Genomic DNA, 15,581 nt, shown 5'->3' with positions numbered 1-15,581 from the left:
CTTTGGAGGGGTTAATGTGACAGGAAAAGGGAATTATGGCCCCTCTGCTCAGTTCCTCATTAGCAGCTGCATCAGTCAGCTCAGTCAGTGTTGTGTGTAGCTCCAGTATTTATTCTTAAATCCCTCTTTCCTGCCTGGAATGAGGCAAAAAGCCTTAAAATAGGCGACTTTGGATTCTCTTTTCTAGAGAGTCTCCAATCCTGATTGTTTCCTGCAGGAATGATGGATGTGTCCATAATGATTTTTTCTTTCTGTGGCACGATATTGATGGATTTAATGAACTAAGTTGTTTTTTTTTTTCACTTTGGTGTTGCAGCAGCCAAAGGATTATCTGATATGGATTCCTCAATACTCCTGCAGCACAACGGAGGCATTCCAGCCAACAAAAAAATCTCTGCAACGTTGCCAGAGCTGGAATATCGAGAAAAAGGGAAAGAAAAGGACAAGGATGCAAAGAAACACAACCTTGGAATAAACAACAACATTTTGCAACCTGTAGACTCTAAAATACAAGAAATTGAATATATGGAAAACCATATCAATAGTAAAAGATTAAATAATGATCTTGTAGGAAGTACAGAAAACCTCTTAAAAGAGGACTCATGCACTGCCTCATCCAAAAATTACAAAAATGTCAGTGGGGTTGTGAACTCCTCACCCCGCAGCCACAGTGCAACCAACGGGAGCATCCCCTCCTCATCCTCCAAAAATGAGAAAAAACAGAAATGTGCCAGCAAGAGCCCGAGCACACATAAGGACTTAATGGAAAACTGTATTCCTAATAACCAGCTAAGCAAACCAGATGCACTGGTAAGGTAAGTTGGGCCTGAGCCTTGTCTCATCCTCCCTTGCTCCATCAGGACTCGGGGGTTTCATTTGCTGTTTATCAGGAAAATGTCATTTGTGATCGTGTAGAATTGTGCAGTGGTGGGACAGGATCTCTAGGAGATGTGTGGAGCTGTGTTCTGGGTTTTGTTTGCAGCCTGGAGCAGATTGCTTCGTTTCTGGCTCAGGATCTGCTGCTCCCCTAGCTCACAGCTCTGATGTGAGGCACCAGAAATACTCTGGTGGAAGGCAGGAGGAAAACCTGAGGAAATCAGCTCATCTGTCCTTGCCAGCTCCTGCCTTGCCTCTCCAGGGAGGTCACTGGGCTTTCTTGCTGCCTGAACAGGTGGTTTGGTTTTGTTTTTCCTTTGAAGTGTTTGGCTTTTGCTGTAATCTCCAATTCCAAGCTTGGAGGCAGCGAGCAGAGAGCCAGGGCTGCTGTGGAGCTGAGCTGAGCTCTGCTCTCAGCCCTGGGATCTGGCAGCATGGAAAATCCCAGCTTTACCCCTGCTCCTGGAAGTTCAGAGGGACCTGGACCTGTGAGGGCAGAGGTGCTGTCATGTGCTGCCAGGAAAAGCAGCAGTGAGGAAAGGGCTGTGACTGCATGGAGAGATGTCTGGAACAAAAACTGTTCCACAATTCTGCCCTTCTCCAGCATTTTCCACCTGGCCTGTGTCTCTTGTTCCTTATTCCACCAATGGTGGCCAGCTTAATTGGCAGATCAGGCTTGTTTTCCCTGCAGGTACCTTTGATAATTGGGCTTTTATCTCAGAGGATTTGTGCTGTGGGAACACAATTACTTCAATGGAAATATTATTTTCCCTTCTGATAATCATTCTACCCTGATTGACAGACCCCTGCCAATTAAACATCTGGACCAATTGATACCTAATGTCTGTGGGGAACTTGTGTGAGGGTCAGAAAGCAGCCAGTCAGTGAGATGTGGGACAGGATTAGTCCAATTAAACACCTGGACTAATTGATACCTAATGTCTGTATAGGACCTGTGTGGGGTTCAGAAAGCAGCCAGTCAGTGAGATGTGGGACAGGATTAGTCCAATTAAACCCCTGGACTAATTGATACCTAATGTCTGTATAGGACCTGTGTGGGGTTCAGAAAGCAGCCAGTCAGTGGGATCTGTGACAGGATTAGTCCAATTGTGGAGTTGTGCCACAAATCCCTGGAGCTGTTTCTTGTCCCTGATGTCCCCGTGCAGGCAGCTCAGGAGCACCAAACCCCAGCTGCTGCCTGCAATCATTCATGGAATCTTGTTTCTGCTCAGCCTGGCTGTGCAACTCCCACACCAGTAGAAGCATAAACTCACCTGACAAATTGGATGGGATGGATGCACTTAAATTTAAAAATTCATGGTGCTTTTTTATTTTAACCTTGTCCATTATCCCATCCCTGGAGTTCCAGGCATTTGTTCATCATTTTTTCCACTTCCAGGAGTGTTACTCATCCCTGTTATTAAACTTTCAGTCTGCTGGAGCCTGGAAAGGGCTCAGTGAAGTCCTGATTTGTTCAGACTCAGCTCAGATCTGCTCAGCTTCCAAATAAAGCTGCTTTTTCTGACTGGGTGTCCAGCAGGGTGGCAGACCCGAGCTGCTTTCCTTTTGTGTCCACAGAGGATGGCCCTGGGCTGAGTAACCAGGAGCAAATGTGAAACATTCCTTCTGCAAATGTGAAACATTCCTTCTGCTGCTGGGGCTTGGGATTAGCAGGGCTGGAGACAGTCAGGATCAGGAGGTTTTGGAGACCAGGAGTTTAACAGGGTTGTTAACTCTGAAATATTTGATGTGATCTGTTATGGAAGGGTCCTAAAGTTAAGGTTTATGTATATATTTTATATATGCTCTTATTTGTAGCTAAGCTTTTCTTTTTGCTGTGTCTGGTGCAATGTCAGGACCTGAGTTTTGGGGAGGGGAACTTCCTGATGCCCATCCCTGGGGATTGTTCCATTCTTGCTGGAGCTGAGGGGTCCCAGAGGCTCAGGAGCTTCTGGGGTTTTCTGAGACATCTCCTGAGGGTGCTGGAATCTTGTCAGGCCCTTCATCACTGAATCTGTGATGTGAGTTCCTCTTTCCCAGCTCCCTGGCCATGGGGCCACTGGAGGGATCCATTTGGGATCAGCCTGGGTCCCTTTGCACTCTGCTGTTTGTCAGGAGGTGCAGAGCAAATCCATCTCTTCTCCCATTTCCCTGTCATTTCTGAGGTGGAACAGATTCACAGCCTCAATACATGGAACAGGTCCAAGCTGTAATTGCTGCAGAATTATTTTTTTTGTTGTTTATTGCACATTACACTGCAAAACCCATGACCTGCCTCTGCCTTTCAGCACCCTTAAAAATGCCTGCACTGGAAGCACACAAAACCCTGGCAGTGCAGCTTGGCAGGACTGTCTGTATCCACAGAGGTCCTGCCTTTGGCACACGAGGTGATGAACAAGCTGTCTCATGTACTAATTATTCCCACAGATAACGAGGACATCTTCTGGCAGTTGGACTGGGAAAATTCTTGGTGAAGCAAAAGCTGCTCTGCCACAGCTTATTTCACTTTTCCTAAAATGGTGTTACCTGCAGGGACAGACTGGGGGGTTTTTAATGTGACTTTGTGGCCATTTGGTGCTAATGTTGTAGAATTTGGTGACATCACTGGTGGGCAGAGAGGGGCTGGTGCCTCCTGCTCACCCCCTGGCTGCATTAAAGCAGCAGAAGGTTTCCTGTGGCAGCTGCAGGGGGGTGATGGCCAAGGTGTCCTGCCCCAGGAAGGCAGGCACAGAACAGAAAATCAGGATTGGGAATGGAAATGAGGAGTGTGGGAGCCAATCCCTCCTGCAGCCCCTTCCCAAGGCAGCAGAGAGCTCAGGAACAGAGCATTTCCAGCCCTGGGAATGGCAGCTGCTGGGAGCAGCAGGGACAGGAGAGGGTCCTGTCTTTTTTGGGGGGGACTCCTGTCTTTTTTGGGGTCTCCTGTCTTTTTGGGAGTGCAGGCTGCTCCCAGGAGCTGCAGGGAGAGCCTGCCAGTCCCAGCAGGGGCACAGTGGCCCCTCAAAGGAGCAGCTTCACTGCAGGGGCTGCTGGTGCCAGGCAGAGCTGGGGCTTTTGGAGGGCATCTCAGGGCCCTGTGGGTACTTTTAAATGATAATTTTTATATAAACAGCGTTTCATTTACCCAACAACTGCCCTGTCCATCATTTAACACTGCACAGGGTGGCACCAGTCACCTAAAACCGGCTGCTGCTGTTCCCATTTTGGGGCTGAGGTTGGAGTATTTGCTCAGGTTCACAAATTCTTGCCCTCAGCAGAGCACCAAGTGATTTGTGCACTTCCCTTTGAGGTGGGTATTTGCTTTGTGCTGTTACTATTTGACCATAAGTTGATTTTTTTCTGTCTGAGGGTGCTTTTGACCATTTATAGAGCACTGAAGGAATTAATCTTGTGGGAGGGCACTTCCATGGACCTGGAGAGGCAGCTGGGGCAGGAGGGGGCTGAGGTGTCCTCTGGGGCTGCTCCTGGCTCCTCATTCCCCCTCTCATCTCTCTGGGTGTTTCTGCTGTTCCAGACCCACCTCTCTGGATTTCCTCAGCCTTGGGGATCCCACACTTCCCCTCTGCACTCAGTGGCACAGGGTGTTCTCCCTGCTCATCTCTCAGTGCCTTTTAGGCTGAGTTTTCCCTGCCCTGAAGCCCAAAAATGTTTCATTAAGAAATCAGAAGGCTCCAGCCATTCATCTGCACTGCAGAGTGTCACTAAGGGCAGCTCTTTTTGGCTTTTGTGATTGCTGTCCTCATCTTAATGTCCCACTGCCACCAATTCAGAGTGGAAGCCTAGGAAATAAAACCACCTTCATCTTCTTTATGGATGCTTAAAAACTCTGCAATCAATAGCTGGCAGAGCAGAGGAGGATTGTGTGAGAATGGCTGGGGTGTATTGCTTTCAGTAAGTGTGTAACAGAGTTTAAAAGGGTTGATTATTCACCTGTGATGTGTTTTTAGTCTAAGAATCAATAACCTCATTTGTGGGGGAAAATGAAAGTGAGCTGAGTGCCTCTCCTCCAAAACGTGTGTTTTATTTAACAATATTTTAATTAAAAAGATTACATGAATCTTCAAGAACTTTCCAAAGCTACAATTTCAAGTGTAGAGCAGATGGTCTCTGTTCAAGAGCAATTAAAACTAAATTTACTGACTCCTGAGCTGGGGGTGACTTAACACATCCTCTTACTCGGCATGCACATCATGTGCTGCAAGAAAACACCAACATGTTGAGGTGACAATTCACAGCTCAGCTCTGGCTGGCAAATCCAACTCAGCATTTGTGGACTGAATTAAATCTCTGTATGTGTGTGGCTCTGTCCTGCTTTGGAGCAGGACAGTATGTGTACAAGATTTACAATAACTTCCCAATACCCATCACCTGTGTTAGACAGTGAGCTTCTGCTCTAAACCAATCTAAAAATGCCAACATCACCCAGAAGATGGAGGCCAAGAAGAAGAAGGAGAAAGGCTGGACATGCCCAGATTGCTCCATCTTGCCCCCTGACCCCCCATTCTAAAAACCCCAAAAATCTATTTTTGACCCTGTGATAAATTCACTGTCATTCTACTTAAACTTTCATGGCTTGTAATTCTTCGTATAAGGTTGGTAATTGTTTTTTCCAAGGGCTAAATCAAAGGCACAGGGGTCTTGGGCTCTGTGCCAAGGTCTCTGAGCCCCCTGGGCAGGGTCTCGAGCCCTCCAGGGCAGCCAGAGGGATTCCCTGGGTTCTAAATCAAGTAACAAATCCAAATATTATCCCAAATAAAGTATAAATAAAATTATTTATCGCAAATAAAGTAATAAATAATGCAGTATAATGAAGTAATAAATGAGCCTTGAGAACACAGAGTCTGTCACAGACATCTTCTATGAAAAATCTTTTCTTTAGGATTTTTCCTTTTCAGAAGCTGAGAGGCCTCAAGAACAAAATGTAAACAATGATTATCTGCTGCTGTAGAATGCAAGAGGTGGATCTTTGATTGGCTTATGTTAGTTATTTCTAATTAATAGCCAATCAAAGTGAGCTGGCTCAGACAGAGAGTCCGAGCCGCAAGCTTTTGTTACGATTCTTTCTTTTTTATTCTTAGCTAGCTTTCTGATGAAATCTTTTCTTCTATTTTAGTATAGTTTTAATATAATATATATCATAAAATAATAAACCAAGCCTTCTGGAACACGGAGTCAGATCCTCATCTCTCCCCTCACCCTGGCACCCCTGTGAACACGGTCACAGCAGTCAGGTGCACCACGCTGCCTTTGTGGGGCTCCTTGTTCCCCTCAGCAGGGAGCCCCTCCCCACCAAGCGCTGCTGTCCCTTGTGCCCCCAGGTTGGAGCAGGACATCAAGAAGCTGAAGGCCGACCTGCAGGCCAGCAGGCAGGTGGAGCAGGAGCTGCGCAGCCAGGTGAGCTCGCTGAGCTCCGCCGAGCGCGGCGCGCGCGCAGAGACCGGCCAGCTGCGCCAGGAGAACGAGCTGCTGCAGAACAAGTACGTGGGCACTGCCGGGGGAGTGGGGGAATGGGAACACCCTCCTTGCTGGACTGGGGTCATTTGGGGTGCTCAGGCAGGGATGTGGGAGTGGGAGCGACGGTTCGCTATTAGGAATTATCAGAATCTGGAAATTATTAGGAATTATCATAATCTGGAAATTATGCGGTTCTCAAGTATTTGAGAGTACGAATACAAGTTTGTTATTAGGAATTGTCATCTGGACATTAAGTGTTTCTCAGGCAGGGATATGGGAGTGAGAATGACAGTTTGTTATTAGGAATTGTAATCTGGAAATTAATTATGGGGTTCTCAGGGATATGGGAGCAGGAATAACAGTTCGTTATTAGGAATAATAGTTCATTATTAGGAATTGGAATCTGGAAATTATGGAGTTCTCAAGGATTTGGGAACAGGGAAAACAGTTCGTTATTAGGAATAATAGTTCATTATTAGGAATTGGAATCTGGAAATTATGGAGTTCTCAAGGATTTGGGAGTAGGAAAAACAGTTTGTTATTAGGAATTATTGTAGTCTGGACATTGTGTTTCTCAAGCAGAGATATGGGAGTAGGAATGACAGTTCATTATTAGGAATTGTTGTAATCTAGAAATTAAGGGGTTCTCAAGGATATGGGAGCAGGAACAACGGTTCATTATCAGGAATAACAGTTTGTTATTAGGAATTTTTGTAATCAGGAAATTATGGGGTTCTCAAGCAGGGATATGGGAGTGGAGTGATGGTTTGTTATTAGGAATTGTTGTAATCTGGAAGTTATTAGGAATTATCATAATCTGGAAATTAATTATGGGGTTCTCAAGGATATGGGAGCAGGAATAAACTGTTTGATTTTTGTGTTAAATAATCCAATCCTAAAATGAGAGGCAAATCCAGGCAGATTTTAAGCTCACTCCTGTCCCCCTGCAGATTGCACAATGCTGTACAGATGAAACAAAAAGACAAACAAATGATCAGCCAGCTGGAGAAGAAGCTAAAGGCAGAGCAGGAGGCACGAACCTTTGTAGAAAAACAATTAATGGAAGAAAAGAAGAGGAAGAAGTTGGAAGAAGCAACTGCAGCACGAGCTGTGGCCTTTGCTGCTGCTACCAGGTGCTCTGCCTTTGGGAGCCTTTGGGGTGGGAAGGAGGAGCCTGTGTTTGATCTTTTACTTTAAAAAATCTTTTATTATAAAAAAAACCAGCTTTATTTGCTATGAGAGGCTCATTTGTGTTAAAACAAGGCAGGACTGGGAGATGTCTCCCCTGCAGCTGAGCCTCAGTGCCCACATGACATTTACACATGTAAAGGATGAGTGTGCTCTAAATTACCTGCTCTTCCTGCACTGTTGTGTCCTGCTCAAAGGAACATCTCCTTTCACGTGGGAACTGGGAATCAAGGATTTGTACAGTGACATTGGCCATAATTCTGGAAGTTTCCTGCTGGGGCAGCGCTCCCTGTGGGGTTCTGTGTTCCCACAGCAGCACAAGCTGGGGGCACTTTAACCTGCAGGGCTCCAAATGTCTAAAAGGAATTATTCCTGCTTTTCTGCTCTCCCCAGAAAGGAATGAGTCTCTCATCAATTGGAACATTGAATATTTCATCAATATTCTAAACCTGAGGTGTGACACTCAGTAACTGACATTGCTGGGCGGGAATCACTTCACTGAGCAGACCAAAGTTGGCTCCTTCTTTTCAAGCCTCAGTTTTTATTTTATTTTAATTGTCGGTGCTGCAAGCAGCTGAGGAGGGGCAGGCTGGCTGTTATCTCTTGAGGGCTGCTGCTGCCTCAGCTGCTGAGCTGTGCTGTGTCCCTGCAGGGGGGAGTGCACCGAGACCCTGCGGAGCCGCATCCGCGAGCTGGAGACCGAGTGCAAGAAGCTCAGCATCGACATCAAACTGAAGGAGGACCAGATCAGAGAGCTGGAAATCAAAGTGCAGGTAATGCCCCAGCTCCAGGGGCTCAGGGCAGCACCCAGGGAGAGCTGCCAGCCCTCCCACATCCCTGCATCTGCAGCACAGCAATGCCCAGGGAGTGCAGCTCCTGCAGCTCCTGCCCTGGGCTGGGCAGAGTGAGGCCAGGAGGGACCAGAGGTTCCTTCCAGACCCTTCCATGGTTCCAGCAGGCTCCATCCAAACCATTCTATAGATCCAGGAGGGCCAGAGGCTCCTTCCAGATCATTCCATGGTTCCAGCAGGTTCCATCCACACCATGCTCTTGGTTAAGTGGGGATTTTTTTCCTCCAAACCCCCTGGTCTGTGTAGGCTGAGGGTAGAATCCCCTCAGTGGCATTTTTCTCCTCATGCAAGGAGCCTGTGGCCACTCTCATTGTAATAAACCATAAATTTCACTAAAGCTTGCTGATTCAGAGCAGTCTGGAGCGCTGGCCAGGCTATTTTTTTGCGTGTGGAAGTGCCTGAATATTGGAAATACTTTGTGGTAGGTGTGCAGCAAACAGGGTTGGGTTTGTTACAGCTACAGAGCTCAAAAGTGTGCCCTTATTCCTGTCCTAAAGATGTGCTCAGACTGACAATCTGCATGAAAATGGATTTTTAATGCCTCTTCAAAGCCCACCTGGTGCTGCTGTGGACTTGTTTCCCAATCACAGGTGCAGCCTCCTTGTCCCTGGATTTACCAAACCCTTGACAACAAGTGTGGCTTATCCCTGGAGTGTTTGAGCATGGCTTTCAGATAATTAAACCCAGCTCTAATTAGGCTTTTTAATTTCATGAGCATCTTCAAACTGTTAGGGAAGCTTTTTGTTGCAGGCATTAATATTCTCCCCTTTGCACTGCTGCCCCTCCATTTGAAGGTATAGAATATTTTTGTATTTTTTTTCCCCCCAGCCACAGTTTTTATCCCCCCCAGGATAATTTCTCCCTGTTTTTCTCTTCCCTTAATTTCTGGCATTGCAGCACAGCGAGGTTTAAAGTGAGATCCAAACAATCCCTTTATTCAGCCACTCGGATTGGGGTTTAGGGAAGCTTTCTCCATGTTTTTGTGCAGCAGGGATGGAATCCTCATCCCTGGAATGTCCCAAAGCCACGATGTGGCACTTGGAGATGAGTTTGAGTTGGATTTGATGCTCTCAGAGGCCTTTTCCAACATGAGCACTTGTGTGATTCCAGCCTTTTCCTCAGGGAAGTGTTCCCACACCCCAGCCTGCCCCAGCTGCCTCTTGGAGAGGGATTTGGGGGTTTTGGGTGCAGGGCTGGGCCCCAGAGCAAATGTGCTTAATCACAGCTTTAATCACCTGCAGGGTGGAGGGAACCTTAATTAGCCAGCATTTTAATTAATGCCAGGCCCAGCCAGGGGAAGGGGAAAGACTCCTGGGTCTGTCTGCTCTGTGAAGTCCCCCAGGGTGGCATTTTTTTGCCCTCCAGGATGGCATTTTTTGCCCCCTAGGATGACATTTGTGCCCCCAGGCTGGCACTGCTCCATTGTGACCTCAGTGTCCCTGCAGTAGGATGGCATTTTTTGCCCCCTAGGATGCCATTTTTGCCCCAGGCTGGCATTGCTCATTGCTCCATTGTGACCCCAGTGTCCCTCCAGGAGCTGAGGAAGTTCAAGGTGAATGAGAAGGACACGGAGGTGCTGATGTCGGCGCTTTTTTGCCCTCAGAATGATATTTTTGCCCCCTAGGATAACATTTCTGCCCCCAGGACAGGATTTTTTGCCCCTAGGATAACATTTCTCTCCCTAGGCTGGCACTGCTCCATTGTGACCCCAGTTTTCCCTGCAGGAGCTGAGGAAGTACAAGGTGAATGAGAAGGACACCGAGGTGCTGATGTTGGCACATTTTCCCCCCCTAGGATGACATTTTTACCCCCGTGGCTGGCATTTCTGCCCCCCTAGGATGCCATTTTTGCCCCCAGGCTGGCATTGCTCTATTCTGACCCCCAGTTCTCCCTGCAGGAGCTGAGGAAGTACAAGGAGAACGAGAAGGACACCGAGGTGCTGATGTCGGCGCTCTCGGCCATGCAGGACAAGACCCAGCACCTGGAGAACAGCCTGAGTGCAGAGACCAGGATCAAGCTGGACCTTTTCTCTGCCCTGGGAGATGCCAAAAGGCAGCTGGAGATTGCCCAAGGTACCTGGGGGCTTCCATTCCACACAATCCTGCAGTTTCTCAGAGGGAATTTGGCATTTGCAGCTTTGGGGATGTGGAGCTGGAACCATGTGAGCTCACCTTCCCAGCCCATCATGATAATGAACATTAAAATAGGTGTTCCAATTAATTCATGATTATTTTCTGCATATTATAAACCATTACAAGGAGCTGGAGATCCTTTAAAGCTCTGAAAGAACTCTCTCTTTAAAAGAGATAAATTAAGCTTGTTATTAAGCTGCTCTCCTATCACCCTAATAATAATAATAATATTTTATTACTCCTCAAGTAAATAAAACTTAAATTTGAGGAGAATCCAACCTGTTTTAACCCTGAGCAGGTGAGAGGAGTGTGGGCACTGCTGGTGGTGCCACCAGAGGGAGCAGAAAACCAACAAAAAGCCCAGCCCAGGCTTTGCAGCTGTGCAAACCACGGAGCAGCTCAATAACTTTGCATTTAATTTCCCTGCAGAATGTTGTTTGACTGCAGGAATATTTAATTAGAGGGAGAAAATGTTTTGTTTTGTTTCAGCAGAGGGCTTTTCATCACCTGGTTGCAGGAATTGCTGTGGTGGTGTGAAAGCTCAGAGAAAAATGATGGGAATGGGACAATTTGGAAAGTTAACAGCTTTTATGACTGAAGGGCTTGGAGAAGGGCAATGGAAAAAGGCAGAAAAAATGGCAGAAAAATGAGATTAAATAGAATTAATCTTTGAGGGTGGTGCAGCTGTGAATCCAAATAATGCAAAATTATAATGGGGGAGGGTTGAGATTCGTTCTGTGGTAATTGGAGATAATCCAACCCAGCTCTGAGCATGGACCAGGAGCTGCACAGGGGGGGATTTCAGGAGTGCCAGGCAGGGAAGGGAAGCTCTGAACGGCTGGGTGCTGGTTTCAGGGCAGGCTCTGAGCTCCTGGGTGATGATTTCAGGGCAGGCTCTGAGCTCCTGGGTGATGATTTCAGGGCAGGCTCTGAGCTCCTGGGTGATGATTTCAAGGCTCCCAGGCTCTGAGCTGCTGGGCAATTTTAGGGCAGGCTCTGAGCTGCACATGGGGTGATTTCAGGACATGCTCTGAGCTGCTGGGTGCTGGTTTCAGGGCAGGCTCTGAGCTCCTGGGTGCTGGTTTCAGGGCAGGTTCTGAGCTCCTGGGTGCTGGTTTCAGGGCTCCCAGGCTCTGGGCTGCTGCTTGGTGGTTTCAGGCCCTGAGCGCTGCTGTGCTTTGCCGTTCGCAGGGCAGATCCTGCAGAAGGATCAGGAGATCAAGGAGCTGAAGCAGAAGATTGCAGAGGTGATGGCAGTGATGCCCAGCATCACCTACACTGCAGCCACCAGCACTCTGAGCCCCGTGTCCCCACATTATTCTTCCAAATTCGTGGAGCCCAGCCCCTCTGGACTCGACCCCAACGCCTCTGTGTACCAGCCCCTGAAGAAATGAGGGAATGCCAAGGTTCTCTGTGCCCCCAGGGGTCTCTTGCAGTCAAGATGAAATTGTTTCGTGTGGGACTGTGTTTGTTGTCATTTCCAGCAGGAGAAAAGAGCATTGACTAGAACTGCCCATCGGTTTTTCTTGTAAATTTTTAGGAAACCTCACAGAACTTTGCAATTTATTTTCCTTGGCCAACGCATTAAAAACGATTCTTGGTTTTCAAGTAGCCAATTTTGCCTTTTTATGTACTCTTGCATGGTTTCCTCTTGAAAAAAAAAAAACAAACCACAGGGCTTTGCTTGGTTTTGAACCCTTTCTCGTCAGTTTTTTAATTTAATGATCAAATTGGATTTGCAGATTCATCCAGTGAGGAAATCCCCTCAGTTTCCCAGTGAAAGGGTTAAGCAACCCAACAAAGCTTTGATTTATTGATGTGTTCGATACAAACACGTGGATTGTGCAGAAGATCATTTGATTTTCCCCCCTCAAAGGACCAAACAAATTCCAGGGGCGTTGTTCAAGGGAAGGAATAAAGAATAGCTGATGATGTGACGGTGGTTGTTGTGTGAAATATTTCTATCCCCGTTGGTGTTTTTTTAGTCATGGAGAATTGCTGAACAGTCTTGTCCACAGTGCCTTGGGAAAAGACATTTCAAGAGGAAACTTGATGGTTTAAACTATTTTTTTTTTTTTTTGCCCCCTTCACTGTCATCCAGCTTCTGTATCAAAGCTCATTCAGAGCTGCTCGTGCTTGGTCAGGATCCAGGCTCCATCCTCTGTTTTGTTTCCAAACTCTGCAGTTGTTTGTCCTTGGTGGTCCTGCCCTGGGAGGGTGAAGGTGGAGCTGTGCAATGTTCTGTACACGAGACACTGTAAAGCTGCCTAATAAAAGCTGCAGTTCTGGGGTTTTTTATTTTATTCAGCTCTCATTTACACTTGGTCTCCCCTCCTGTCTGAGTGGTTCCCGGCCCTGCTGCCCAAGAGTTTGGGGGTTTTATTGAGGAGTTTTTAAGGAAACCCTCAAATTGCACAAAACACAAATTTAACACAAATGAAAAATGTGAGTTTGGGGTCCTTATTGAGGAGTTTTCAAGGAAACCCTCAAATTTAACACAAATTAAAAATGTGAGTTTGGGGTTTTTATTCAGGAGTTTTCAATGAAACCCTCCAATTGCACAAAACCCTCAAATTTAACACAAATTAAAAATGTGAGTTTGGGGTTTTTATTCAGGAGTTTTCAATGAAACCCTCCAATTGCACAAAACATTCACATTTAACACAAATTAAAAACGTGTCTTTGGGGTCTTTATTGAGAAGTTTTCAAGGAAACCTTCAATTTTCACAAATTAAAATAGTTTGTTTGGGGTTTTTATTCAGGAGTTTTCAAGGAACCCCTCCAATGGCACAGAACACTCAAATTTAACACAAAAATGTGGTTTTATATCTATAGAAAGGCGTTTTTGCACTGGCAACTTCTGCAGTGGGTCAGAGTGGGAGGGTGGGGATGTGGGAATTGGGGAAGCCAAGAGAAAATCCAGCCCCAGCTTTAGGATTTTACAAACAAACAATGGAGTCGGGAGGTTCTCAAAAGAAAATAATTAATTTTTTTAATTATGGTGTTAATTGGCACGTTGCCTCACGGAAAAACAACAACAAAGAAATGAGCAGGGCACTCAGGGCAGTAGGAAAATCCAAATCCAGGTGTGCATTTGGAGCCCCCCTGTGGCACTGTCCCCATGGAAGGTGCTCAGAGCTTTTCCATCCTGTGCTCAGCATGGAAATTTGGGAATTTGTCCCTGATTTGTGTGTCCGGGTCCCCCCTTGGGCCCCCTTTTGGTTCACCACTTGGTCTTGGCTGCATCCTTCTTTTTTTCCTGTGGGGTTTACAAAGAATAAACATTTTCTTGCAGATCAAAAGAAATAATTTCAATTTAATTATGAAATAATAATTTAAATTTTTTTTGCCTTTTTAACTGCCCTGATGTGGAAGCACAAAGGACAAGTTTGGTTTGTTATTCCAGGTAAGGTTTTGCTTTTGCAGCAGTGAAGCAAAGGAAGAGCAGCTGGATTTGGGTTCCTGTATCAAATGAGCAAATTCCCCTGTCTGGGGGCCCCAAAAACAGGCGAAACAGGTAAATTTAAATCCCTGAAATCTGTAAGTTTGGCCTTTGTCCTTTTTCAGACACACAGGAGGAGCAGCTTCTCCCTGGTGTCTGTTTCTGCCCAACTCTGTGTTGTAAAATATTTTATTTTTTTGGGAATCCTGCAGTTGGATTTGGGGTGAATGTCCTGGATTTTCCCTCTGTGGTTTTGGGCCTCAAGGTGAAATCCTTCAGGCACCAGGAAACTCCACCCTCCTCTGTGCCAGGATCCTGCTGGAGGCACTGCCAGGGCTTCCACGAGGAATTTTATTTAATTTTATTTTATTTTATTCTGTTTTGTTTTGTTTAATTTTTAATCTTTATTATGTTTTTATTTATTTTAATTTACTTTAGTTTAATTAATTTAAATTTAATTTATTTTATTTTTTAAATTTAAATTTTATTTTATTTTTTATTTCACTTTTATTTTTATTTAATTTTTATTTTATTTTATTTTATTTATTTTATTTTGGTTTTTTAATTTTTAATCTTTATTATATTTTTATTAATTTTAATTTAGTTTAATTAATTTAAATTTAATTTATTTTATTTGTTAAATTTAAATTTTATTTTATTTTTTATTTCACTTTTATTTTTATTTAATTTTTATTTTATTTTATTTTATTTATTTTATTTTGGTTTTTTAATTTTTAATCTTTATTATATTTTTATTAATTTTAATTTAGTTTAATTAATTTAAATTTAATTTATTTTATTTGTTAAATTTAAATTTTATTTTATTTTTTATTTCACTTTTATTTTTATTTAATTTTTATTTTATTTTATTTTATTTATTTTATTTTGGTTTTTTAATTTTTAATCTTTATTATATTTTTATTAATTTTAATTTAGTTTAATTAATTTAAATTTAATTTATTTTATTTGTTAAATTTAAATTTTATTTTATTTTTTATTTCACTTTTATTTTTATTTAATTTTTATTTTATTTTATTTTATTTATTTTATTTTGGTTTTTTAATTTTTATTTTTAACATGATCATTATTTGACACGATAATGTCCTGCCACTCCCGTGCCCAGGAGCTGCTCCAAACATTTTATTTTGAGGACATTTATGTGCAACAGATGCATTTTCTGCACTCCAAACCCCAAAATCCCATTCCAAGAGCACGATCTGGGTGTTTGGTAGAAAATCCAAGGAAATTCCTTCGTGTCCCGTCCCCAGCAGCCACGAGAGGGCCCAGGAGCCTCGGATGAGCCTGAGAACAAATCCTGAGCTTTCCCCAGCCTGGAAAAATCCCTTTTTTCCCCTAAATATGACATCTGAATGTGACCCCGTTATTTTTGGGTTCCTGGGGCTCTCAGCACCAGGCCCCCCTGATACTGGGGGTTTTATTTATTTTATTTTTTTTATTATTTTAATTATTTTCTTTTAATTATTTTTTGAATTCTCAGCACCACCCCCCCGATATTGTTTTTTTTAATTTTTTAAATTATTTTAATTATTTTCTTTTAATTATTTTTGGATTCTCAGCACCAGCTCCCCCCCCCACCCCGACATTGGGGATTTTTAATTATTTTCGGGTTCCTGGGGG

At 44.4% G+C, this 15,581-nt stretch overlaps 1 protein-coding gene across 1 annotated transcript in view; it reads left to right on the top strand.

Annotated features, from left to right (window-relative positions):
• The window catches only part of MACO1 (macoilin 1), a 23,469-nt gene extending 10,665 nt beyond the window's left edge, over positions 1-12,804 (top strand). Inside the window, exons 7-12 of the mRNA XM_031062077.1 lie at positions 317-815; positions 6,195-6,353; positions 7,281-7,463; positions 8,171-8,291; positions 10,267-10,441; positions 11,693-12,804. Of these exons, the coding sequence (XP_030917937.1) occupies positions 317-815; positions 6,195-6,353; positions 7,281-7,463; positions 8,171-8,291; positions 10,267-10,441; positions 11,693-11,895 (1,340 nt within the window). The 3' untranslated portion in view covers positions 11,896-12,804. The remainder of the gene's footprint in view (positions 1-316; positions 816-6,194; positions 6,354-7,280; positions 7,464-8,170; positions 8,292-10,266; positions 10,442-11,692) is intronic.
• The last annotated feature ends 2,777 nt before the right edge of the window (positions 12,805-15,581 follow it).

Source organism: Geospiza fortis, unplaced genomic scaffold, assembly GCF_000277835.1.
Source record: "Geospiza fortis unplaced genomic scaffold, GeoFor_1.0 scaffold432, whole genome shotgun sequence".
NCBI lineage: Eukaryota > Metazoa > Chordata > Aves > Passeriformes > Thraupidae > Geospiza > Geospiza fortis.
Note: the sequence above shows the minus strand (reverse complement) of the source record. Positions and strands in the feature narration are given on the sequence as shown.